Source organism: Gadus macrocephalus, chromosome 15 (assembly GCF_031168955.1).
Source record: "Gadus macrocephalus chromosome 15, ASM3116895v1".
In the NCBI taxonomy this organism is placed as follows: domain Eukaryota; kingdom Metazoa; phylum Chordata; class Actinopteri; order Gadiformes; family Gadidae; genus Gadus; species Gadus macrocephalus.
The window spans coordinates 13,270,506-13,295,505 of NC_082396.1; the positions used below are offsets into that span (position 1 = coordinate 13,270,506).

General features: G+C 45.3%; 1 protein-coding gene across 1 annotated transcript in view; it reads right to left on the minus strand.

Moving 5' to 3' along the window:
* slc24a3 (solute carrier family 24 member 3) overlaps positions 1 to 25,000 on the minus strand; it is a 61,498-nt gene that overhangs the window by 4,013 nt on the left and 32,485 nt on the right. The window contains exons 3-14 of the mRNA XM_060073479.1: positions 13,248 to 13,324; positions 11,076 to 11,150; positions 10,697 to 10,781; positions 7,468 to 7,571; positions 7,065 to 7,139; positions 6,622 to 6,647; positions 6,430 to 6,483; positions 5,877 to 6,001; positions 5,159 to 5,319; positions 3,775 to 4,024; positions 2,918 to 3,084; positions 1,490 to 1,604 (exon numbers count right to left, since the gene is read on the minus strand). Coding sequence (XP_059929462.1) covers positions 1,490 to 1,604; positions 2,918 to 3,084; positions 3,775 to 4,024; positions 5,159 to 5,319; positions 5,877 to 6,001; positions 6,430 to 6,483; positions 6,622 to 6,647; positions 7,065 to 7,139; positions 7,468 to 7,571; positions 10,697 to 10,781; positions 11,076 to 11,150; positions 13,248 to 13,324 — 1,314 coding nt within the window. The remainder of the gene's footprint in view (positions 1 to 1,489; positions 1,605 to 2,917; positions 3,085 to 3,774; positions 4,025 to 5,158; positions 5,320 to 5,876; positions 6,002 to 6,429; positions 6,484 to 6,621; positions 6,648 to 7,064; positions 7,140 to 7,467; positions 7,572 to 10,696; positions 10,782 to 11,075; positions 11,151 to 13,247; positions 13,325 to 25,000) is intronic.

Here is a 25,000-nt window from a genome sequence, read left to right on the forward strand (position 1 = left end):
ATATTCTACAAGTGAACCTCCTAAGATGGCGCAAGTTGATTGGATTGGTTTTCTATCTTGGGATATTGGGCAATATCCCATGATTGAGATCTCAAACTCTGGATATTTTTTTCATCACAAAATGCCACGTGATGGTCATCACGCAAATAAAAACAAATAAACCGCTAATAAAAACAAATAAATCCCGGCAAAAAGTGTAATCTTGATTTAGTTATTAGAGTGTTCATGTTTAGTATATACTAAAACAGCTATTCTCCTCAAGCTCCGTGAATAGTGGGGAATAATTGTTAAAGATACATATGTCTCTACATATATATATATATTAGTGCTGTCAGTTTAACACATTATTAAGGGCGTTTACGCAAACCAATTTTAACAGCGTTAATGTTTTTTATCGCGCGATTAACACTCTTTTGGCTTAGCAAACGTTGTAGTTTTTCACCTGCTGTCTAGCAGCAACTAGTCATGTTAGAAAAACGAACACACCATACCGGATCTAGCTACACCGGAAACAAAACAACAAGCACGCCGCACAAACTTGTTGGGGCAAGCAAGGATACGGAGCGGGTGAAAAACTCCTTAAAAGCGTGTGTGTGTTTGTGTGTCACTCTGTTCGAGCCTGCTGCACAAGAGTTCAATGTTGTCATTAGCTGTTACGTCTTTCTGACCAATCGCAGTTCAAGGCCCACCTGGGCTGTACCACTTTGGGAGGGGCCGCTCAGTTACTCCCCTCTAGACAATATCTACTTGGTTGCGACGTTGACAGTTTATGAGTGTTGCGTCTGTTGAGTGAGTGAGTGAGTGAGAGGTTGCGGGTGCACAGCTCAGGCTGCCGGACGGCGCTGCAAGGAACTCTTATAAACGCAATATTGTTATCCCGCAGTAATCAGCCTGACAGCCCGACAGCCCCGAAACGTTAACGGCCCACCGGGAATTCTCCCGACTCTCCCGATTACCACTCCGCCACCGCGCGTGCGTGTGCGTGTGCGTGTGTGTGTGTGTGTGTGTGTGTGTGTGTGTGTGTGTAGGCGTTATTCGATAGCCTGGTAATGTGTATTGGCCTACGTATGGTAGGAATATTCATACTGGTTTAAATAATAAACGTTATAGTATTTCCCATCTTTGCTGAGCAAGAGTTTTGTACGAAAGTTCAGTGATTGAAACAAATTAAAGCCTGGGCTATTGAAGTTTTACGGTAGGCCTACCACTGTCACGCACCTACCTGGTGTCAAGTGGACCGGGTTGATTTCACTGCGGGTCTCTCTTCTTATATCCATCTTACCAAATATATTTTATTACTGTCCTTCTCAACACTCTCTGATCTCACTAAAAGGCTGGCAGCATGAAATCAAGGGATATTTAGAACATAATGTTTTTCGCGATTAATCGCGAGTTAACTATTACATTAATGCGATTTAATCGCGATTAATTATTTGAATCGCTTGACAGCTCTAATATATATATATATTAGTGTGTGTGCAGCCCTCACCTTGTCTGGCCACTATGAGGCTGGCCATGCAGTCCGGTACACTGGTGCCCGCTGCCAGGAATGTGATGCCCATGATGACGTCAGGGATACCCAGCGTGAAGCCAATCACAGTCACCTGACACAGAACATCGTTATTAGCCAATCAAAGTCACCTGACAAACCGAACATTGTAATTGGCCAATCAGAGTCACCTGAAAAATACAACATTGTTTCTAACCATCACACTCACCTGACACACAGGACATCATTATGAGCTTATCACAGTCCCCTGTCACACAGAACATTGTTTCTAACCAATCACAGTCCCCTAACACACAGGACATCGTTATAGGGCAATCACAGTCACCAGCCATACAGAACAGTGTTAGCAGCCAATCCCAGTCATCAAATGTACAGATCACAGTAACAGTATTAGCAGTGTCTTCCTGTTAAACTGACACAGATTTTACAGCATTATACAGCTAACTCCTAAAGCATTGTTTATCTGAACTTAGGGACATCTACAACAGTTAAAACTATTTACAAAAATAAATAAATCTGATAACATGAACTCCATATCACAATGGCAGTTCGATTTTTCCATGGAATGTGCATCTCTGCACATCGATATATCTCCACGGGGACAGAATTACAGACACAGTGCATTGTGGGTAACGTTATCACTCATCACTTCATGGTTCTGTAAATGTCAACTAGGGAGATCATTTTGTGGATTTTTGTTTAATTTCACGGACCGATTCAACAGCTTAGGACTCATTGATCGTTTTGTGGGGCTTTGCACAACCAGCCTGCCACAGGGCTGTGCATCTCCCTGCCTCAGACAGTACGCCGCAGGAGAAGATAGGGACACACACATACATCCACTGATATGGTTTTGATTCAAACAATAAAATAAGATATATCTCAAACAGGGCTTCGGTTCAAATGTTTCTTTATGTTTCATGGCATGTCAATCGATTGGTTTCTGACTTTCTTATACTCCCTCTCTTACTCCCCCCTTTCTCCCTTTCCCTCTCTTCCCCCTCCCCCAATCCTCTCTCACTCCCCCTCCCTCTCCCTTTTTTTTTTCTCTCCCCTCTCTTACTCCCTCTCACTCTTCCGTCTCCCCTCCCCTCTCTCACTCACTTTCCCTCTTCCATCTCCCCTCACCCCACCCCTCTCTCTCCCCTCCCCTCTCTCACTCACTTTCCCTCTTCCATCTCCCCTCACCCCTCCCTTCTCTTTCCCTCTCTCATTCCATTTCTCTCTTCCATCTCTCTCCTCCCGTCTCTTTCCAATCCCCTCTCTCACTCCCTTTCTCTCTCCCCTCCCCCTCCACCCTCTCCTCCCCTCTCTCACTCCCTCTCCCCTTCCCTCTCTCCCCCCTTTCCCCTCCCCTCGCTCTGACTCCCCCCCTCTCCCCCAGTGGGGGTGTGTCTCTGCACTCACCATCCAGACCATGACGTAGGAGTAGCAGGCGATCCAGAGGGTGGAGGCGGTGAAGGACAGCATGAACCAGTTCTCCCAGCGCGGCGTAGAGCAGTTGGGGACCGTGAAGTACAGAATCAGGCACAGGGGCCAGGCCAGTAGCCACTTCACCTTGTTACACACACCGCCTGGACACACACACACACACACACATACAGATAAATCAAGCATATATGTACATATACACACACACACGCACACACACACAGATAAATCAAGCATATATGTACATATACACACACACACACACACACACACACACACACACACACACACACACACACACACACACACACACACACACACACACACACACACACACACACACACACACACACACACACACACACACAGATAAATCAAGCATATATGTACATATACACACACACACACACACACACACACACACACACACACACACACACACACACACACACACACACACACACACACACACACACACACACACACACACACACACACACACACACAAACAAACTTTCTGGTTTCTTTTAATTTACAAAAGTCAAACAGCCAAATGTCATTGCAGAAAAACAACACCCCATCATTTAATTGGACTCCCATTCCTTCTGGTTATAGTAGATAATCATGCTATGAGTGATCTCAGGGGGCCGAAAGTCAGACTCAGATATGAGTCTCCTGGTTAGTTTATCTTTATTAAAAAGTTTTTTTTTGATAACATGTTTGCACTACACTTGGCATAGGAAAACTTGAAGAATAATGACAAAACCCTTTTTTTAAATAGTAACAATCTCAGAATAAATAACAAAAAAATAAAGTTCTGCTTGTCCAATTACCTGGACACTGGAAAGGTACGAAGGGCCCCTCTCCATCGGCCTCCACCACCTCCTCCTCGTCGTTCTCGTTGTTCTCATTGTCTTCGTTTTCAGTCTCGTTGCCGGCCTCCTGGTCGTCACGACGACGGCCGGGGCATCTCTCGGCATTGGCTCCGCCCACCCCGTTCTCCTGGCCACGCCTCCCTGCGGCTTTCCCCGCCGCGTCCGTCTCCCCGTTGGTGAAAGTCCGCGTGTTGATGAGTCGTTGCCGCTGGGAGGAGATCAAATTAAAAAAAGGTCAGGTCCAATGTATTTCTCTCCTCACGCCCACATTGGGCCTTTAGCCAATCCCTGAGGTGATTTGACGGCCCGATTTGAGTGATGTGCGGACAAGCACAGCAAGGGTAAAGCCAACGTCAGCAAACATACACATACATGGTTATCGGTTGCCAAGCGACCACCAGAATAGCGTTGGTTGCTAGTGCAGATTTCAAGCTAGCGATTTTGTATTATGTGGAAATAGCACATGGGTTTGCTTGTCTGGCCAAGGTTATGATAACGTTGTGTATTTGTGTTTGTAAAGGAGAGACAGTCTAAGTGTGGAGATGAGAATCATCCAAACAGTATGTTTTATTTCCATGCACTGTGTATAACACCAGGGTTCATGCCTTATTTGGTTGTAAATCACATGGTCACAGCCCTGCTGAAACCACAGCTCCACTGTCCTCCCCAGTAAACTGTGCTGCTCCATGTATCAGGACTGACATCCACTGCTCCATACGGGCACACTCGACCTTTGATGTGTAGTGTGGAACAAACTTTGTTGAGATGTGCTACCTCCATTGAATTCAGAACATACTTGATCAAATGATCTTTCCCGTAAGCTTTCTGCTTTCAATGCACTTTCATTTTTTTATTTTGCCTTTATTTTCTCTAACGTTTGTATTTTATTTGATTACTTAATCTTATTGTGCACCTTCTACAATGCATTATTTTTTTACTTTGCCGTTGTTTTCTTTTACCTATCTATTTTCTTTTATTCTTTTATTTTATGACAATGTTTCTATGTGAAGCACTTTGAGTCCATCTCGTGTATGAAAAGTGCTACATAAATAAAGTTGCCTTGCCTTCCCTTGCCTTGCCTTTCTCGTATGTCACTATACGCACCACCACCGATACAAAACTAGAATCGACTCATCTTGTGTGCAGCTTCCTATAGCTACTCCAGCTGCTATTGTAGAAACCCGCTCCTACCACGCTAGCCATATTTCCCAGCTCCTCCGCACCGCTTTGATTGCGTGCTTTGATCGCGGCCGGGCCCAGCTCGCCAGTCTCTTTGAGGCTAAAAGTGGCGGCTAAATGACTAGGTATGAGCGAGGTGTAGCAGCGTGCGACCGGAGCCCACCTCGGTGATGAGCATGCGGGAGGCCATGGTGAGGCGTGTCCGCGGGGAGAAGTGGCTGGTGATCATGATGCGCATGCCCGCCTCGGAGAAGGACAGCTGGTGGGGGTAGGCGCACAGCAGCTCGTCCACCATCAGCACTGACTGCTTCCTGTGGTGGTTGGCTGTGGGAGGGGGGGGGGGGGGGGGGGGGGGGCAGGCAGGGGCAGGTAGGCAAAGAAACCAGAAAGGTAGGTACACACACGCACATAGACACGCATGAACAAACACACACACAGAACATATGGACACAAACATGCAGATACACAAACATAAAGGCAATAATGGACCACAAGGTTATATCTATCCATCTGCCATCTATTTATCTATCCATCCACCCATCCATCAAACAATCTATCTTTAGCTCTCCATCCATCTCTCCTTCTTTCAATCAATCAAACCATCTGTCTATCTCTCTATCTATCTCTCCATTCATCCATCCATCTCCGGCTCTCCATCCACCTCTCACTCTATCCACCTCTCCCTCTCTCTCTCCACACATCTCTCTCTCTCTATCCACCTCTCCCTCTCTCTCTCCACACATCTCTCTCTCTGTGTCACTCTCTCTCTCTCTCTCTCTCTCTCTCTCTCTCTCTCTCTCTCTCTTTCTCTCTCTCTCTCTCTCTCTCTCTCTCTCTCTCTCTCTCTCCCTCTCTCTCTCTCTGCCTCTGTGTCTCTCTACCTTTCTTCAGCAGCACGGCGGTGGCGTCACAGCTGTCCTCCAGCTCCGTGTTGCTGGCCGCCCCGTTCCTCAGGTTGGAGCTCTTGTTCCGCCTCTCCAGGAAGCGCACGATGTGGGAGTTCATTCTGCGACACAACCCCCCAGCATCAACACATGTCTACGTTTAGCGCTCAGACTCTCTTATGTTGCTGTTGCCCGTGACTACCTGAGGAATGTCAGCGGGACTGGTTTAAAAATAATCGAGCTCTAAGTACATGGCCGTGTCGGGACGGACGCAAAATAATAATTATTTTTTTAGAATAAAGTAGAATCCTCCCGTCTAAAACAGGCTTCAGTTCTATAGGAGAAAAACAGCTTGAGTATATTTGGGCCTTTTGTGCTTCGTTTATCACTATGTTTCCACTCCTACTTTGGGTCGTGCTAAAAATATGAAACCAAAATTCACAAATTCATTCTGCTCTGGGCTTCAGCATGAAGAAAACTACCAAAGTGAGTAAAGTGTCGAGTGTTGGGTGATTAAAGAACTGTGCCTCATCCAGCTTGGCATACTCACTTCATTATCAATATGTAGACGAAATACATCAGAATCAGTGTCAGAGCCTCCCACCTGAAACAGACATGGTCACGTTTTAGCTGCCGTCTTTATAAGCACAGCATTAAGTCAGCGGGAGTGGCTTTCTGTTCCAGGTTGAAAAACAACAATGAAATCAATACAAATACCACGGATTTACTGATAATGACTTACCACACAACCTTTTCATCATATATGAACTGCAGGAAAAAAACAAGAAGGACACGATGGAAATAGTTAACCAACTGATTGAAACAGCTTGCACTGATATTAAGAAACAGATTATGATTAATAGAGAAGATATTTAAAATAATCTTTATCTTCCTGCACTCGAATCGGTTTATTTTACCACAATTTATTTGTGGTGTTGCTATGGTTTCATGCTTTCTTTGTAAAACCTCAGCTTTAAGGGCCTTTGTATAAAAGCTGAAGGACTAAATGCAATGATAATGTATCCATATTTAATCCTTTAACACACTACCAACCCACTCTTGTCGGCCACTAAGTACCAAATATAGTAATCCTATATATGTATGATGCATGAATAGTATTACAATGTTAACGAATACATGAAAACCTATTGTGAGTGCGTCAGTGAAATGGTTAGAGCTGCTTACCACGATGAGGGCAGAGATGGAAAGTGTGTAGTACGTAGAGTCTCTGAGTAAAGGCCACCGCGACAGACGCACCACCTGGTAGAGAGACATACAAACAGAGAGCAGATAACGTATGAGAGATAGAGAGAGAGCGAGAGAGAGAGAGAGAGAGAACAAATATGTCACTGGATGGATTAGAGTCAGAGCAATTCTTTGAAATAAAGAGAGAACAAAATAAGTAAATAAAGAGACAGAAGGAAGGAGAACGCGAGAAGGGAGACCAAACAGAGAGAAAGAAAGAAAGCAAGATAGATAAAGAGCAAGAGGACGAGTGCATTATTCCACCCATCTGTGCTGATGAGGGCAACCTATAATTAGGTGTGGAAGAGCAGAGGGTGGACAGACAGAGAGACTGGCGGCCTACCTGTCCAGCGAAGATGCCACACACGCCGATGATGCAGAGGATGTTGAAGACGGCTGAGCCCACGATGGTGCCAACGCCAACGTCCCCCTTGGTGATGAACACCCCTGTACACACAGTGATCCACATCAGATCAAGAGGGAACACCCACAACTGAAATAAGTGGATCACAGGAGTCGGAATTAAGGAGGGGAATTTAAATTGGTTAATCTAAGGAAGCAAATTTAAGGTGGTTAATTTAAGGTGGGTAAATATTTCCGTATTCTACAGATGAAAAATAATATAGTAACATGGATAATACAGAAGAATATCTATACAAGTTACTTGGCAGAGGTATACAGTATTAAAGGACTACGGTGAGGCTAGCTATTTGTTGAGGTCATTGTACCGGGACTGCACTCTCCATTGATGCGATTTGGGTAAAGAATGCACAGGATCGCAGCTGATGCTGAATGCCATGATTTTTTCACAAATAACATATTACCATATGAATATATTACGAGTTCTCTCTCCTGTTGGCACATAGTGGAGCCTGACGGTTCGCCTTCAGGCCAAATGCAAGAAGAAGCCATGTTGAGAATCAATTGAGCAGGCCAACCACATTATTAACCCAGTGACCTCAAAGTGTACCCAATCAAAAAAGAAAAAAAGCACTAACTGAACTGCTGTCTTGACGAATGTGTGGTTTAACCCATTTTAACCTGTTTAATTGACTCATTTGACCTTATCTGTGACGTTAACGTTTTGCTATTGGATTCACATGTTATAGCATAATCTGAGTTACGTTAGAAGAACTTAATATTTGCAGTAATCGCACAAACTCACTTACATTACCACAGAGCCGTCATGTTTCATTTAGCTAACCCCAAAGTACTTTAATGGTGATGTCATGACATAAGGACAGCTGTCCATATTGAGGCTGATATTTTGTGTGAATTTTGAGGATTTTAATATAGTGGTAGGCTTATGAATCTGTGACATAAAGGACAGCTGGTCATGACCGATAACCACTGCTAAGGTTATAGCGTCACTTTAGCCAGATACAGAATACTGAAACCCTCTTTGAATGTTTTATGTTACACAAACACATGGATATGTGATCTATTTTAAGCTATATTTAATTTTTAATCCTTTAAAATAACTAATGGCTTTAGTTTAAGCATAATATGTCTTGGTGGCTAAGGATACTGGTGCGTGACTGTGTTTGTGTGTCTGTCTGTGTGTGTGTGTGTGTGTGTGTGTGTGTGTGTGTGTGTGTGTGTGTGTGTGTGTGTGTGTGTGTGTGTGTGTGTGTGTGTGTGTGCTAAAGTGTATTTGTCAACAATATGTATCATATTCAAAGAATGATACGGTAAGACAAGCCAATATCTGTTTTCATACCTGGAAGAAGCAGGTGGATCATGGATATTTATAATCATCTTATCTTTATCCAATTAGTTTTGCTACACTTATCAACTGCAGTTGTATGTGATTGCTTTTTGGTTATTAAATACTATCTCTAAATCTCCATGTCACCTATATCTGATGTGCTTCTGGCTAAGTTGATGAAGTTATTGATGGAATGCATTCCCAAAGCCAATCTATTGATATGTGAACTTAAAGGTCCCATGGCATGAAAATTTCACTTTATGAGGTTTTCCAACATTAATATTAGTTCCCCTAGCCTGCCTATGGTCCCCCAGTAGCTAGAAATGGCGTTAGGTGTAAAACAAGCACTAGGTATCCTGCTCTGCCTTTGAAAAAACAAAGCTCAGACGCGCCGATTTGGAATTTTCCAAACTTCCAAATCTGCGCCACATATTACCTCCCCGTTCTCTGCTTTGCCCCTTTAATAGGTCCATGCTTTTCCCACCCAGAGAATTTGGCCCGCCATGAGACAATGAGCTACGACCGTGCGAGCGCCACATGTGTGTGTGTGTGTGTGAGTACACACACACTTTAACGCAAGTGTTTTACCCTTCTTTGTTATTCGGATAACCCTTCTGCTATTGGTGTTATGGCGCATAACACGTCGGGTTCTCTGACGTCTCTGGGATTTCCACAACGAGACTCGTAGTGGGGGTTATCTCAGCCGTAGTTGAGCTGCCCGCTGCCCGCTGCGGCAGAGGGGCTCCGGCGGGAGACAATCGCGGGCAACAATCCCTTTCTCCTCCATGTGCGGTTCAGTCTACTTCAGATTGATGTGGAAGTGGAAGAACCAGAAACGTCAGAGAACCCGACCAAGTCGTTTGAGATTCAGAGTGAGATTTGATATGGATAATATCTATGTATAATATGATATTATTTAGATATTAATTAAGAATTGTTTAGATCATGTTATGAATAATGAAGTATTGGGCAGGATTTGTCTTGTGTCATAATGAAAAATATGATGAACCAATCAGTCCCACTTCCTCTAGTCTGTCAAGTAGATAAGCGTGTTTATTATAACATAACACCAGAAAGGCAGAGAGATAAGAGATTCAATACATTCTCCATCCTAATGGCTTCTAAAATAAACTCCTGACTCAAACACAAGTAGCTATCAGTATCATATGCAGTTTGACTCAAACGCCTGTACATAAATTACACTGACAAAGAGGAAAATAAAGTCTGTAAATGTAGTTTACATTCCCACTGAAGCTCTTTTGGGGTTTTCTCAACTAGGCTAAGCTAGGCAGGACAGCGACCAAAAAGGTACTCGGTTTGATACCCAAACCCGCAGCTTACCTGTACTGCCTTATTTGAGAACACTGTCCCTGTTTAGTTTTTTTGCATAAAGAGTACAAAATATGACCATTCTTGCATAGATTCATGTTATAAGTTATTGGTTAAAAGCCGTTAAACCATATATTTTATTTTAAATTGGAATATTAAATGCTGCATCACTGAGTTTCACGAAAACCCTCGGTAACAGGAGGGTTATTAGATGGAGACTCATCGTTCCCATCAATCATTTTAAGGAGCAATTACTAGATAGCTTGTGGCGAGCCAGAGGATTGCTGGGAATGGTGCACGCACACACGTGTGTTTGTGTGTTTGCGTGTGGTTTGTGTGCATGTGTATATGTGTGTTTTTGTGTGTTTGTGCGCCTGTGAGCCTGTTTGTTTGTGTGTGCGGGTGTTTGCGCACGCGTGTGTGTGTGTGTGTGTGCACGCGTCTGTGTTTGTGTGTGTATGCATGTGTGTGCGCGCCGGTTTGTTCCTCTGTGTGCATGCGTGCATGTGTGTGTATGTGTGTGCGTGTGTCTCACCGATGACAGAGGTGAAGAGTTCAGGAGCTGAACTACCTGCTGCCATGAAGGTCGCTCCGGCCACGTCCTCGCTCAGATTCAGACGCTGAGAGAAGGAGAGGACGAGGGAGGAAAACAGAGAGAATGAGAGAGGTAGATAGAGAGAGATAGAGAGCAAGAAAAGGAAAGAAAGGAAGGAAGAAAGAGAGAGATATCCAGAAACAGATCATCAAAAGAAGGGAAGAAGAAAAAAAAATGAAGAAAGAGCAAAAATAAAGAAAGAAATGCATTTCAGTGCGGTGAGATGAGTCTTTAAGAAACAGTTGTAGTAAAAACGAGGCAGTTGAGTCTCAGTATCATCATGGAGCCCACATGGATCCACCATTTGTCTTGTCCTCACCTCACAGAGCTTCTCCAGGGAGGGCACAAAGTAGTCATCACACACCAAGGCCAGGGCGTAGAACATGTACATAGCCTGCAGGGAGACCAGGCACAATCCTCAGGCGACACGTCACACACACAGGCGACATGACCAGAGGGGACATCTGGGAATAATATATGCTTTAAAAAACGGTGATTACAAATTTCTCCTCTTTGCTTTGTACAAACATTGGCGTACATCCAGCTTGGTTGCCATGGGTATATACAGTGTGCTCTGATACCTAAATAATGAATGGGCCGAGCGGTTGATACTGTATCCAGCTTTAGTGGTCTCTTGCCCATGGTACAGACTCCACAGAGCTATGTCTTGATCGGAGAAGGGCTCGCAGGGCAGCGATCCTAGGCCCATGTGAGCCCCCTCCACTCATGAATGATGAATCATGTCCAGAGCAGTATCACGGACAGTTCATTATGACACACATGAGACGTGTTCATCTGCTCTGCGGAGGACCGAAGACGATGCCTTTGACGAGAGCCCTGACAGAAAACGTGTTCCTGCTTTTGGCAAATGGACGGGCTCATTTGCATAAAACGACTCATCGGATCTGTGAGTGAGTGTGCATGTGTTTACCATTCATCTAGATGGGTGTGCAAGGGGAGGGGGAGGGGGGGGCTATGGTTGCCATGGCGATACCCCCAGGGCTCCAGACTGCGACCAAATGGTCGCATTTTGCGACCAAAGTTTGAGAGTGTGCGACTGAATTTGACATCTGGTCGCCCAAGTGCGACCAGTCAATCTGCCCTTTTTATTTTTTTGATTTTGACACGTTAAACGTTGAAGGGGTGCGTCAGTAAATCCGGAATCTGTAGCAGGCAAATGAGTGTGAGAACGATGGGGAATGGCCGGTGTTAGTGGTTAATCTGTTGAGGGGGAGGGTCCTTGAGATCATCGAGTGCGCGTAAACATCTGTGAGAAGGAGAAAGATTTGACAACCTGCTACGTACATTTGAACAATGAGCGAGCAAACTATTGACTCGTACTTCCGACCTTCGGCTAGTGTGCCAGTGCTATTCAGAGCCCTGCACGGGTCTTATTTTTTGCAAACCCGCGCCGGTACCCGCAATACTTAAAACCACATCCGACAGTTGCGCGAATTACATTCCGCACCCGACCAGACGAATCCATGCAGGGTTCGGGTGCCATAAAGGGCTTTTCACACGGGAGGCGTTTGTCACGCCTGCCAATGCATTCTCAATAGAGAGGCACGCGGGCAGACATGAGGCATAGCGTCCTGTCAAGCAGCACGACGACAAGCGGGCGCAGTCCCGTGCTCGTCAAACACATGCCCGCACACGTAGAAACCGTTGGGATAGATGGGAATCACAATAAATGTGAAACTGAATTTGAATGCACAATGCATTTTCTGCATCTATTATCAAAATATTTATCAGCAATACAGTGAAAATTAGGAGAAATGTGAATATTTGTTTGCCATGTTGATTGACGGTATGTGCCTCTAAATTGTCTTTTTGTGCCCCTAAAATTTTCAGTTTGGGGCCACAGTGCTCTCAGTGAAAAATGTTTGTCTGGAGCCCTGGGCCCTTTTCCAGTGATAATCGGCTTTGTGCCATTCTGAGAAAGCGCGAGCGGCCTCGTGTCACATGTAAAGCCGTTACCCAGCAGCTGCTGCCGCACACTTCCCTGTAGACGTGTTGCTAGCATGTCAGCAGGTGTGCCTGAGGTCGTGTACATGTGTACTATTTTGACTGGATGTGTGTTCCACTGGGTGTATCCGTGGGGCGTGTGCGAGGTGTGTGAGTGTGCATGTGTGTGTGTGTGTGAATTTTTTTGGGTGTGTGTATGTGCGTCTGTGTGTGTGTGCGTGCGTGTCTGTATGTATGTCTGAGAGACTGTGTGCATGGCGTGTTTTTACATGTGTTGTTATTCTCAGGTCTTTTTGAATGGAGGTGTGTATGCATGTATGTGTACAATTGCATGTGTACAAGCAAAATTAGCGTTAGCGCCTGTATGTGTGTGTGTTTGCATGCACGCGTGCGTGTGTCTGTATCTGTGTGTGTGTGTGTGTGTGTGTGTGTGTGTGTGTGTGTGTGTGTGTGTGTGTGTGTGTGTGTGTGTGTGTGTGTGTGTGTGTGTGTGTGTGCGTGCGAGAGTTAAATGAGGGCCACTCACACACAGGACGTGCAGGCCCACTGCTCCGTCGACTCGCTCCTGGTTGGTGAAGAAGTCGCGGGGGAACTCGTGGATGGCTGGGCAGGGAGGAAATAGACACAACGTATTAGCAGAGGACAGACCGGTGGCAGGGAGGAAGTAGACACAACGTATTAGCAGAGGACAGACCGGTGGCCTTTCAAAACGCTGCTAATCAAAATCGGTCACTTTTACAAATCCTGCTGCACCTCTGTGGTGCCACAGTGGCACGCTGACACGACCCACCGCCACCGCTAAAAGCCTCTGTTTCGGCTTTAACTCGTCATTTAGTCTTTCCTTTCTTTTTATATTGTTCCCTTCACTTTCTCTTTAACACTGTTCTTAAATTCAATACGACGACAAGGTCAAGTGTAATATGTGCTCAAATTTAACCGTGAAAAAAATAAACGGTTGAGTCTGTCACGCTGTCTGGTTTAAAAAAATAACCCATCAGAGAAGCAGGTTCATCTACAAGAGCAGCCAGTCCACCTGATGGCCGATATATGATCCTATGACGTTAACTCCACCGTACATAGAGGAGGGACATCAGAGACACATTCTCACAACCGTTTTGAACACGACTCGCTATAAAAGCAGATTTTAATTGACGTTTTCTTTGGTCCAGCAAACGAAGATTTGCTCCTGAGAGGCTTGACGGATGCATTGCTTTGACGTGAGTCTTTTTCTCTCCCTCCCTCCCGTGTTTCAAGGCCAATTGTAACTGACAGCATCAATCTCTCCTGACTGGCAGTGGGACTCCATCACAATATGACACAATATGTCACATATTCACAGCACAGTCACGTGCCGCACCCACACAAGCGCTCTCACACACACACACACACACACACCCAGTGTGTTCAACATCCGACCCATAATTGGCAGCTCATGTTTTGCCTGTATTTGGTGTATTTGTATATGACTGTGTGAATGTGTGTGTGTGTGCAAGTGTATTGGTTTGTGCATTTGCATCAATGTACCTGAGTGTGTGTCTTCTTGTGTGTGTGTGTGTGTGTGTGTGTGTGTGTGTGTGTGTGTGTGTGTGTGTGTGTGTGTGTGTGTGTGTGTTGGGGGGGGGGGGGGGGGGGTGGGGGGGGTGCATGGGAGCATACACTCATGCGACGGGGGTTTTTTGCGTAACGTGGACCACCACAATGCGCAGTGACATTCTCTGAGCCGTCAACAGCCCAGAGCCCCAGTGAGTCAGCTGGCCTCAGTCTCAGCCTGGACATCAGCCTGCCCTGCTGGCCCACACACACACACACACACACACACACACACACACACACACACACACACACACACACACACACACACACAGTAACAGACACACACATTAACAAAAAAACACGCACACACAAAGTAATACACACACACACAGTAACACAAACAGACACCCACACTAATAGACACACACCACACAATAACACACAGACACACGTCGCATCACACCATAACATCCCAAAGCAGCAACACACCATAAAACACACACCGCAAACCGCATCACACCACAACACATCACAACACATGCACAGTAACCCATAGTAACACGCCGCAGAAACACAGCAACGCACCACATGATATCGCGCCACAACACTCAACAATGCACCACGACATCCCAAAACAGCATGCAAAAACACAATAACTCACAGCCATACACACACACACACACACACACAGATACACACACACACACACACACACACACACACACACACACACAGTAACATCACACAGTAACCCAAAGCATCACACACACACACGCGACACAGTCTGTGGAGCACTCATGCAAACCGAAAGGACAGCGGAGAGACGAGAGGCATAGTGGGGGAGGGAGGGGGGAGGTAGAGAGAGGTGGAGAGAGGTAGAGAGGAAGAGAGGGCAGACAAGAGAACTTGCACTTGTCTGACCTTGTTAAGAAAGGTGCCATTCAAATAAAGTGCATTACTATATTATTATTATTATTATTAGAATGAGCAAGGTGAAATACTGAGCAATTTAGGAGCAGTGGAGGTAGTTGCAGTTTCGTTTAAACAGTACGAGTGAAGAAAGTGTGTTTAAGTAACATCCATCCATCCAAAGGATGCATGTGCATGTTTGAGTGTATTTACATGCAATCATACATACACTCAAACATGCACACACATGGACACCGACGTCCTCCTTGTACAAAGCAGAAACGGGGAATCCCAGCTGCTAAACACAAAACATACATTTGTGAAGACACAAGACACGCACACAAACGCACACACACACTCACAGCGACACACACACACACACACACACACACACACACACACACACACACACACACACACACACACTGCTACAACCAACAACAGACCTCAAGCAGTCATGAGAGCCAGGACGCTTGGCAGACTGCGGGGCCGGAGCGGCCCCTGTGAAGCAGCGTTGCTGCAGCTTCAATTCACTTCACCGATTAGTGGCTCAGAGCTGGCCAATATACACTGGAGCATGGGCCAACTCTATCTCCACCAAAAACCTGTGTGTGGAGAGACTGTGTGTGTGTGTGGGGGTCTGTGTCTGTTTGTTTATTTATTTTTTTTCGATATGTTTGTGTGTGTGACTGAGAGATAGAGAGACAAATAGTGTGAGAGTGACAGAGCGAGAGACATGGAGAAAGGAGAAGAGAGAGTCGTCTGCAAGCTCTATAAAATGGATAGCCGTTAAGGACACACAAACACACACAGACACACACAAACACACGTAGACGTTTCAAGGAAAGCCTGCATTGTCTCGGCTGTGTTGGACTAGTGCTGGCATGGTTCTCTCTCCCAGCAAGTGTTTCCTATGCCCATGGAGCGGAGTTTGAAGAGGGAGGATGCCAGAGCTTGGCTCTTTTGAATGTGACCTATTTTCCCCAGTTTCACCTGGGAACAGATTTGCTCTTTGGAGAAGAAGTAACACACAAACACGCTCGCACACACACACAGACACACGTGCACACACACACACACACACACACACACACACACATGCATGCACACGGAGACACATGGTTTACAAATGAATTCCAGCGGTGCCTGAAGGTGGTTGTCATTAAAGTAGTTACAGCATGTTGCGTTTCGTTTTGTCCAGAGCCAGGCACATGATTACTAACAATTACCCATCAGGGTAAACAATTAGCCACACAACAGCAACAACAGATACACAGCAACATATATCCAAGAAAATATATATAACATGTTAACAATATCATGTTAACAACACGTTATATAACACGTTATATAACATACACCATGTTGCTTTATGTTAAATGTAATATAACATGTTGTTATAATATATATATATAGACGTTACATGTTTTATATATATATATTTTATATATATATATATATACACACAATATAACAGCCGGTTGGTCATAGTCCTTTTACAGCTGTTCTCCTTTTAGATTTCCATATATTTGTCTTTAAAAAATATATACTTTAATCTCTTCAGTTTTCATGTTGTAAACAACATGTTGTAAAAATTATTTTTAATATCTTTGATAATTGATCAATGCAGAAAAATGCAGAAATACAATCAATAACTCACCAACCATCATAACTCACTAACATTAACAATGTGTTTTGAACTGTTGGCAGAATGGCTTCAAATGCTTGCATAAGCATTTGAAAGGGTGGATTATGTGCTCTGTGCTGTCCCTGAGCAAGGCACCAGAACCCTAACAGGTTGAGCTGATTGCCTCTTGCTAGGGTGACAGCCCAGTCATACGTGTTCTGAGTGGTTGATCCGGGAGGCTGCTGATTGCAGCGTGCATTGGGCGGGGTGTCGTGGTTGACACCAGTACACTCTATCCGTGTCATATCTTAGTGACCCGTTGACCGAATCGCACGGCCAAGCTGTTTCAAAAACGCCTAACGTTATAACGTGTTGGCTTGAAGAATGTCAAACCCATCAGCCCATCCAGGTCTGAGGCCCTGCTACAACAGAAGGATGCCCTGCATGCATTACGTCCAACATATTGATCCTGTATAGCCGAAAAACAAACATTCACACAAACACACACTAACGTGCATAAACAATCGACAGGTGGTGTGGAGCTGAACCTGAGGTTGTACCGCCTTCCCTTTCTCATGTGTCGTGTTTGATTTGTCCAGATTGATTTCTGATGGACAGCTTGTCAATCTCAGATCACAGATACAATAAGACCACCACCCTGTGAATTGCCCCTCCCCCACTGTCAATCTCTCTCCCTCCGCGGCATGCTTACGTAAGCGATTGCATAAGACCTGCGTGGCTTCAATAATGCGAAGATGAGCGAGAGTATGTGTGATGTGTGATGTGTGTGTGTGAGAGTGAGAGAGAGAGAAAGAGAGAGAGAGTGTGAGAGAGAGTGTGATAGAGAGCGAGAGAGTGGTCTTGCTTGAGCTATGTAGGCAATAGAGGAACGGAGAGAGGGAGGGAATCCTTCCAATCCTATACATCATTAAGGGGATCTCTCGAGGCTTCTGGGTTTTAAGAGCAGCAAAAAAGACGCTGCTCTGCACAGATGGCTTCACTACATCTACACCACTGTACGGCTAAGCCTCTCTCTCTCTCTCTCTCTCTCTCTCTCTGTATCTCTCTCTCCCTCTCCCTCTCTCTCTCTCTCTCTCTCTCTCTCTCTCTCTCTCTCACACGCACACAGTTAGAGTCACACGTGTAAACGAGCACACAAAATCACACTCTCCAGGTCATGAGAACCAGGAAAATATCTCACATGTCACCCACTAAAATAAAGACCAACCAATGTCTTACACTATCTGTTGCATAAACACACATACACATCTAAACCCAAATATTCCAGGTCAGCCACATGACCTTGGCATAGCACGGCAGCAGATCTGTTAAACATGAGGTAGTCCTTGCTTTAATGCCTCTGGAGGTGTAATGAGAGGATACCGCCCCCCCCCTCTCCTCATCCTCGGCCTCCGACCCCCACTATAGAACTCTGACAATGCCATTAATGGCTTTTTGCGCTTTTAACCCATGTATGTGCTGCAAAGTCCTGAGCGTTTAGCGGCTTAGGGGTAGGGTGCTGAAGGAGGAGGGGACTTCTGGCATGGAGAAAAAGGCTAAGATTTAAGTGGAGTTGGAAATGTTCGACCTTGTGGCCTTGTGTCTGTTACTGGTAAAAAAAGAACACCGGGAATGAAAAAAACATGCATGGCTATGTGCACACACACACACACAGACGCACAAAAACACGCGCACACACACATCCACACGCAAACATTAAACAGACGTACGCACATTAAACACTGACAGACAGACAGACCTACACAAACAGAAACATTAAAAATGCACCTCAAAATTAAACACACAGACATATGCAGACAGACCAACACATACGCATATACACAACACACATACATACACGCGCACACGCACACACACCAATGGCAGCATGTGTTTGCATTTATTTTTCTGCCACAGTGCTTAAATGAGAGTGGGTGGTATTACCTAAGACGCGGAATAACACACAGAAAAACAGCAAATACCCACACACATACGCACAAAAAAAACACACACACAAACAAACCCAAACAACCAGGAGTTTGATTTTCCACTGAGTTTTTTTCCTGCTTTCATCCAGATTTCACACGTTTTCACCCTGTTTTCAGTCAATTTTCTCTCCCTCCACATGAGCCCTTGTTATGTGCACGTTGTGTGTTGGTAAAGGTCTGCGGGATTTACTAACAGATGTAACTGCTCAGGGTCAAGAAAAAAAAGATCCCAACTTCCTGTTTCATCTCCGCCTAAACCATCACAATCCGAAACGCTTGGCACAGAGGATTTAAACATGGAGGAAGAGAGGAAAACAACAAGACTAAAGAGAAAATCTCTTACCACGAAACAATCAACCCTTCTTTTGGCTCCGTCCCCATACCCCAATTACCACAGAAAACACAATGACATTTCCTAGAAAGATTCTCGGAAATTGCTGAAATGTTGCAAACAATATAATATGGGCTTTAAGACATTACATGTCAACCTTTTTAACCAGACAAATATATTGCTTGCTGGACAGACTGCTGATAATGTGATAATGCTTATGTTGGACTATCTAAATTATCCAACTATATTGGATCTATCATGGATCCAATATAACTTTGCCTCCTATAACCTGATGCTCAATAGCTGCAACTACTACTAACTAAAAAAGATAGATTACCCATTCCAAATTGATCATTATTTGAATGATCCAGTATTGATTCATAAAATCCAGAGATCAATCTTTTAATATATGCCATTTCCCCTGGAGTTCCTTTAACAATTAACAGCATTAGTTCTCTGAGAATATCTGTTTCATATCCAAGCAAAATATGTATTGTAACTGAAATATCCCTAACCAAATTGATTTTGAAACGATCACATTAGCAATCAAATTGAAGCGAACGGATCCAATCCAATAGTCTCTCTCTCTCTCTCTCTCTCTCTCTCTCTCTCTCTCCTCTCTCTCTCTCTCTCTCTCTCTCTCTCTCTCTCTCTCTCTCTCTCTCTCTCTCTCTCTCCTCTCTCTCTCTCTCTCTCTCTCTCTCTCTCTCTCTCTCTCTCTGCAATAGTACAGTCTCCCACTCTGGTTGGGTGAATGAGTGTCTGTGATGACATGTATCAGAGCGGTAGTGGTGGAGGCGGTGGTGACCTGTTGACACTCGCACTTCCCCGGAGGAGAACGCCATCTCTCCATCAATCAGCCTCCTCCTCACAGTGACAACAAGGTCACCGCGGTGATGAGCTCTTAACAAGCCGCTGCCATCCACCACACACACACACACACACAGACATCCAATCTAGCCGCTAGGAACACACTCTCCTTCCTCCTTGCTCTCGCACAATCTCTCTCACTATCATGTACCCTCTCTCTCGTGCTCTCTTTGCACTCCCTTACTCAGTCTTGAACTTTCTCTCTCTCTTGCACTCTTTCTCTCACTCTCTTGCACTCTGTCTTGCACTTTCTGTCTCAGCCTCTCGTTCCTTTGTTCACCTTCAACAGATTGGATCTCAGGAGAGATGGAAATGTTCCTGTTTCCCGCTACAGGAATGCACACAAGAGAGGGAGAGAGAAAGGAGAGGGGGAGAGAGAGAAAGAGAGGGAGAGAGAGAGAGAGGAGAGAGAGAGAGAGAGAGAGAGAGAGAGAGAGAGAGAGAGAGAGAGAGAGAAAGAAAGGGAAGAAATAAATCCTGCAGCACAAATAGAGAGGAATGGGAGAAGGGGTGAGTGCTGTAAAAAAAAGAAGGAAGAGTGAGTGCTCCATTTAGATTCTGAGTCCGTAAAAAGCATGTCCCCCGTTTCCAGTCTTTCTTTCCGGGGGGGTAAAAGACTACTTTATTTTTGGTCCAAAGACGTGCATGTGGAGTTTTGTCATGCATGCGTCGGTGCGTTGGTGTGCGTGCCTGGTCCCCTTGCGAAAGGGCACATGGTAATGCTGGCATTTAATCAGTGAGCCCTGGCAAATGTGGGCAGTGTGACCTGTGGTGACCTGGGACACGGACGGACACAGAATCAGCAGGTGCAGAAACCGCACTCAGCCCATCCCCACCACCCGCACCACCACCACCCATAACACCACCACCACCAAGCCCACCACAACCCCATCAGACAGCCACAAAGAGACTCAGACTTGAGAATCAGAGAAGCTGCACATCATTGTTATTTGATCCTACGTCCCTTCTGTTGCACCAACCATTTCAGCACAAAACTCTGGACCAAAGTGAAAACAGCAACGCCAAGCAAATGACTATCGCTCCCAAAAAAGAAGGCTGCACGAAGATATATTTCGACACAATATTCGAAGAAGAAAAATAAGGACTTGTTCATCCGTTATTGCATTTATGTCTTTCTTCCTCTCAAAGAGAGAATTAGCCTCATTACGTTCAATGATGGCAGCGTTATTGCTGTAAATGTGATTATTTTTGACAGCCCTTGTTCCAAACGTGACACATTAGCGATATCATTAACACGCTGCCTCCAGGGTGTGTTAAACACTGTTCACATACTGCAGTTACTTTAAGTGCAGCTCCAGCATCACGGTGTGTGAACTGTGCTATGTCTCCTTGGGAACAACGTTGAGGGGGAGTAGAGCAGATATTTGATTGATTTTAAATTGAAAATAGAACATCACAACAAATTAAATTGGGGCAATGTAATATTGCACAGGATGTTCATACATTTAACAGTATTTTGATAATGACATACATGATATACATTAAACAAACATGTAACCCACATGAAAAAGTCCTTATTTTCTCTCAACATAGCTGTTTCCCACTTTATTGTTCACATATTTCATATACTCTACTTCATATCAAGCTTAACTCGAGGGAACCAGAACCTTCTACAACCTCTTATTTGAACTACAAGAGGCTCAGAGAAACTACTCTGTTCCAGAGAAGGATGTGAACTACAAGAGGCTCAGAGAAGCTGCTCTGTTCCAGAGAAGGATGTGACTACAATAGGCTCAGAGACAGTGCTCTGTTCTAGAGAAGGATGTGAACTACAAGAGGCTCAGAGAAGCTGCTCTGTTCCAGAGAAGGATGTGAACTACAAGAGGCTCAGAGAAGCTGCTCTGTTCCAGAGAAGGATGTGACTACAATAGGCTCAGAGACAGTGCTCTGTTCTAGAGAAGGATGTGAACTACAAGAGGCTCAGAGAAGCTGCTCTGTTCCAGAGAAGGATTTGAACTATAAGAGGCTCAGAGACGCTGCTCTGTGCTCGAGGAGGATGTGAACTACAAGAGGCTCAGAGACGGTGCTCTGTTCTCGAGAAGGATGTGAACAACAAGAGGCACAGAGACACTGCTCTGTTCTCGAGGAGGATGTGAACTACAAGAGGCTCAGGAGACTAAGGAGCTGTTTGTTTGTCATGCATAATTCTTGCTTGTCAAAGCTCTCATGATTTTTCAGAAACAAAGGTCCCACCATGATGTGCCTCCCCCATGACCCCACGTCACCCATGCATTGATCATCTCCAATTGGGTATTGGAGCAGGAGCACCTGTGTATTGATTGCTCTACTTGATAAGACTTAAGCCTCTAAGCTCAAGGAAAGACAAAAGGGTCATAGGAAGTCTTCAGTCACCAAGATCCTGTGTGTAACCTTCGGCCTTGCTGCTGTCGCGGCATTGCAGTGCTGACCCCTAGTGCAGCCTCAGAATCAGATGGGGGCTTCCCACAAATAGGAAGGGATTATATCAGTCAGCTCCATTGCATCTGCTTTCCTGACACTGTATAGCAAATCCTCTGGAAACCATCAATGTACCCAGAGCTTCATAAGCCTAAGCATGCACATGCACATCCTCATGAGATCGGCACACACACATGCACACACACATAAATGTACACATACATGTGTCTGGCTCAATCCAGCCCAGACTAATGGATCACTGCGCTGCAGAAAGCGACACTATCCTCCCTGATGGCGTAACTTGTTTGCTGTGACTTGGTGACATCATGGGCACCAGGTGCAGAACACACCGATGAACTGAGCTGTCGTGGGACTCCGCTGTGAGGCACGGGCAGAGGAGGAGGACAACCGCAGGTCGAAACAAGTTTGTTGAGGTTTTGCCACAGTGAAAGCTGAATGTGTGAATCTGTCCATATTTATGCAGAATGTGGCCATTCACAGGGAATTGGTGTGTTGAGGCATCGGGTACAAAGGACAATATGACTTTGATCCAGACAGATCTTCCCTATGTAGCTCACTAGGGAACATCACCATAGCATTTGGAACATGTTTAATGCATACACTCTCATCCCCTCCCCATACACACACACACAATGCACACGGCTTCCACTGCTCAGAAACAGATGGGGTTTCCACTAATCCCATCATAGCACTCTCTGTAAATATTCCTTTTATTCTCCGCTCCAAAATATATGCCTATGCAGCCCGTATATTCTCCTCTCAACGCACAAAATGACATCACCACTTAAGGCATCATAGCTCCGTCCGAGTGTGTGTGTGTTTGTGTGTGTGCAGGTGTGCATGACTTATAGCTCAGAGGTTTTGAACGTGGGTGTATGCGTGTGTGAGCAGCAAAATAACGTAGCTACGGTATATACAGTACATAGTCAATGTGACACAAACGTTTGAAACATACACATTGCTGCGATTCATTCTACAGTGTGAATGTTGATGTGATATATTGTGCGTTGGATGCAGGTATTTCAGCTTTCGATTGGTAAGGATAACCCATAATGCACTTCTGCGACTGCATACTAGGCGAGTTTACGTTGACTTGGAAGCATGCCAAATGCCCCTGAGGCATAACCCGTTACAGAAGAGAAAGAGGAGGACTAGAGGAGGGGAGGGGAGATCACAGATCAAGGGAAGGAGAGAAGGCGAGAGAGAAAGGGGAGAGAGAGATAGAGATAGAGAGAGAGAGAGAGAGAGAGAGAGAGAGAGAGAGAGAGAGAGAGAGAGAGAGAGAGGGGCAGCAGGCGGAAAAATGAGCAGGACAGGTGAAGGCAGACCAAAGGAAGGAAAAGCAGATTGGATGAGATAGAGAAGTCAGTCCCGGAGGAGACAGGCGATGGGGAGAGATAGAGAGAGAGAGGGAGACAATGGGAGAGCAAGAGAGATAAGTTCATAGATAGAGAAAGAGACGGATCAATGTAGAAATGGAAAAAGCTAAATATAAACTGAGAGAGAAAGAGACAGAGAAAGAGGGATCAATACAGAAATAGGGATGCTAAATATATACATTTTGAGAGAGAGGAAAAAAGAGAAAGAGAGATAGAAAGGGGTGAGAGAGAGAGAGAGAGAGAGAGAGTGAGAGAGAGAGAGAGCGAGAGAGAGAGAGAGAGAGAGAGAGAGAGAGAGAGTGGGCAGTGGAGGTCCCTTCATCCCCACCTCTCCTGAGCTCTAACCCCAGCTGACAAGTCCTACATGAGTCCCGTCACTGTGATGGGCTATCAGCCTGCTATAGAGAGAGAGAGAGAGAGAGAGAGAGAGAGAGAGAGAGAGAGAGAGAGAGAGAGAGAGAGAGAGAGAGAGAGGAGAGAGAGAGAGAGAGAGAGAGAGAGAGAGAGAGAGAGAGAGAGAGAGAGAGAGAGAGAGAGAGAGAGAGGGAGGGAGGCCTGGCTTCCATGGGTGTTGAGGGGTGGAGGGCCGGACGGAGAAGTCTGTCTTCAATATTCCCGCAGTACTGAAACATGCGGGACAATAGTCTTTGTGGCACATCCCGTCGGGGATTTTGGGGAACAAAAATCCCTGACACAATACACACACACACACACACACACACACACACACACACACACACACACACACACACACACACACACACACACACACACACACACACACACACACACACGCGCTATCTCTCTCTCCAGTCCGTCCGTCAAGGACAGAAAAGGAGACAGGCCTGTTTGAAGCGGAGAGACATGAAGTCCCCCGCACAGAAAGCCCAGCGTAGAGTCTCCGTTCCTGGGCTACTCGGCTGCTCTGAGCCCAAGCCCCTGCAAAGCTCCACGGGGGCTCTCCGGGACCAGTTGCTCCTTCGCAATGAGCATCTCTGACACAACAGCGTCCAACTGGGTCTCCTTTCAGAAAAATCTAGCTGTAGTTGCAGCAAGTACGATTTTAGCATATTGTATTTTAGCATATTACTTTTTTTGTATACTTTTAACTTAAGAGACTCAGCATGTTTATAGATCCAGTTAGGTGCCTGGGCTCAAGGATGCCTACAATGCAGGAAGAACGGATTCTGTAAGGGCTAGGGA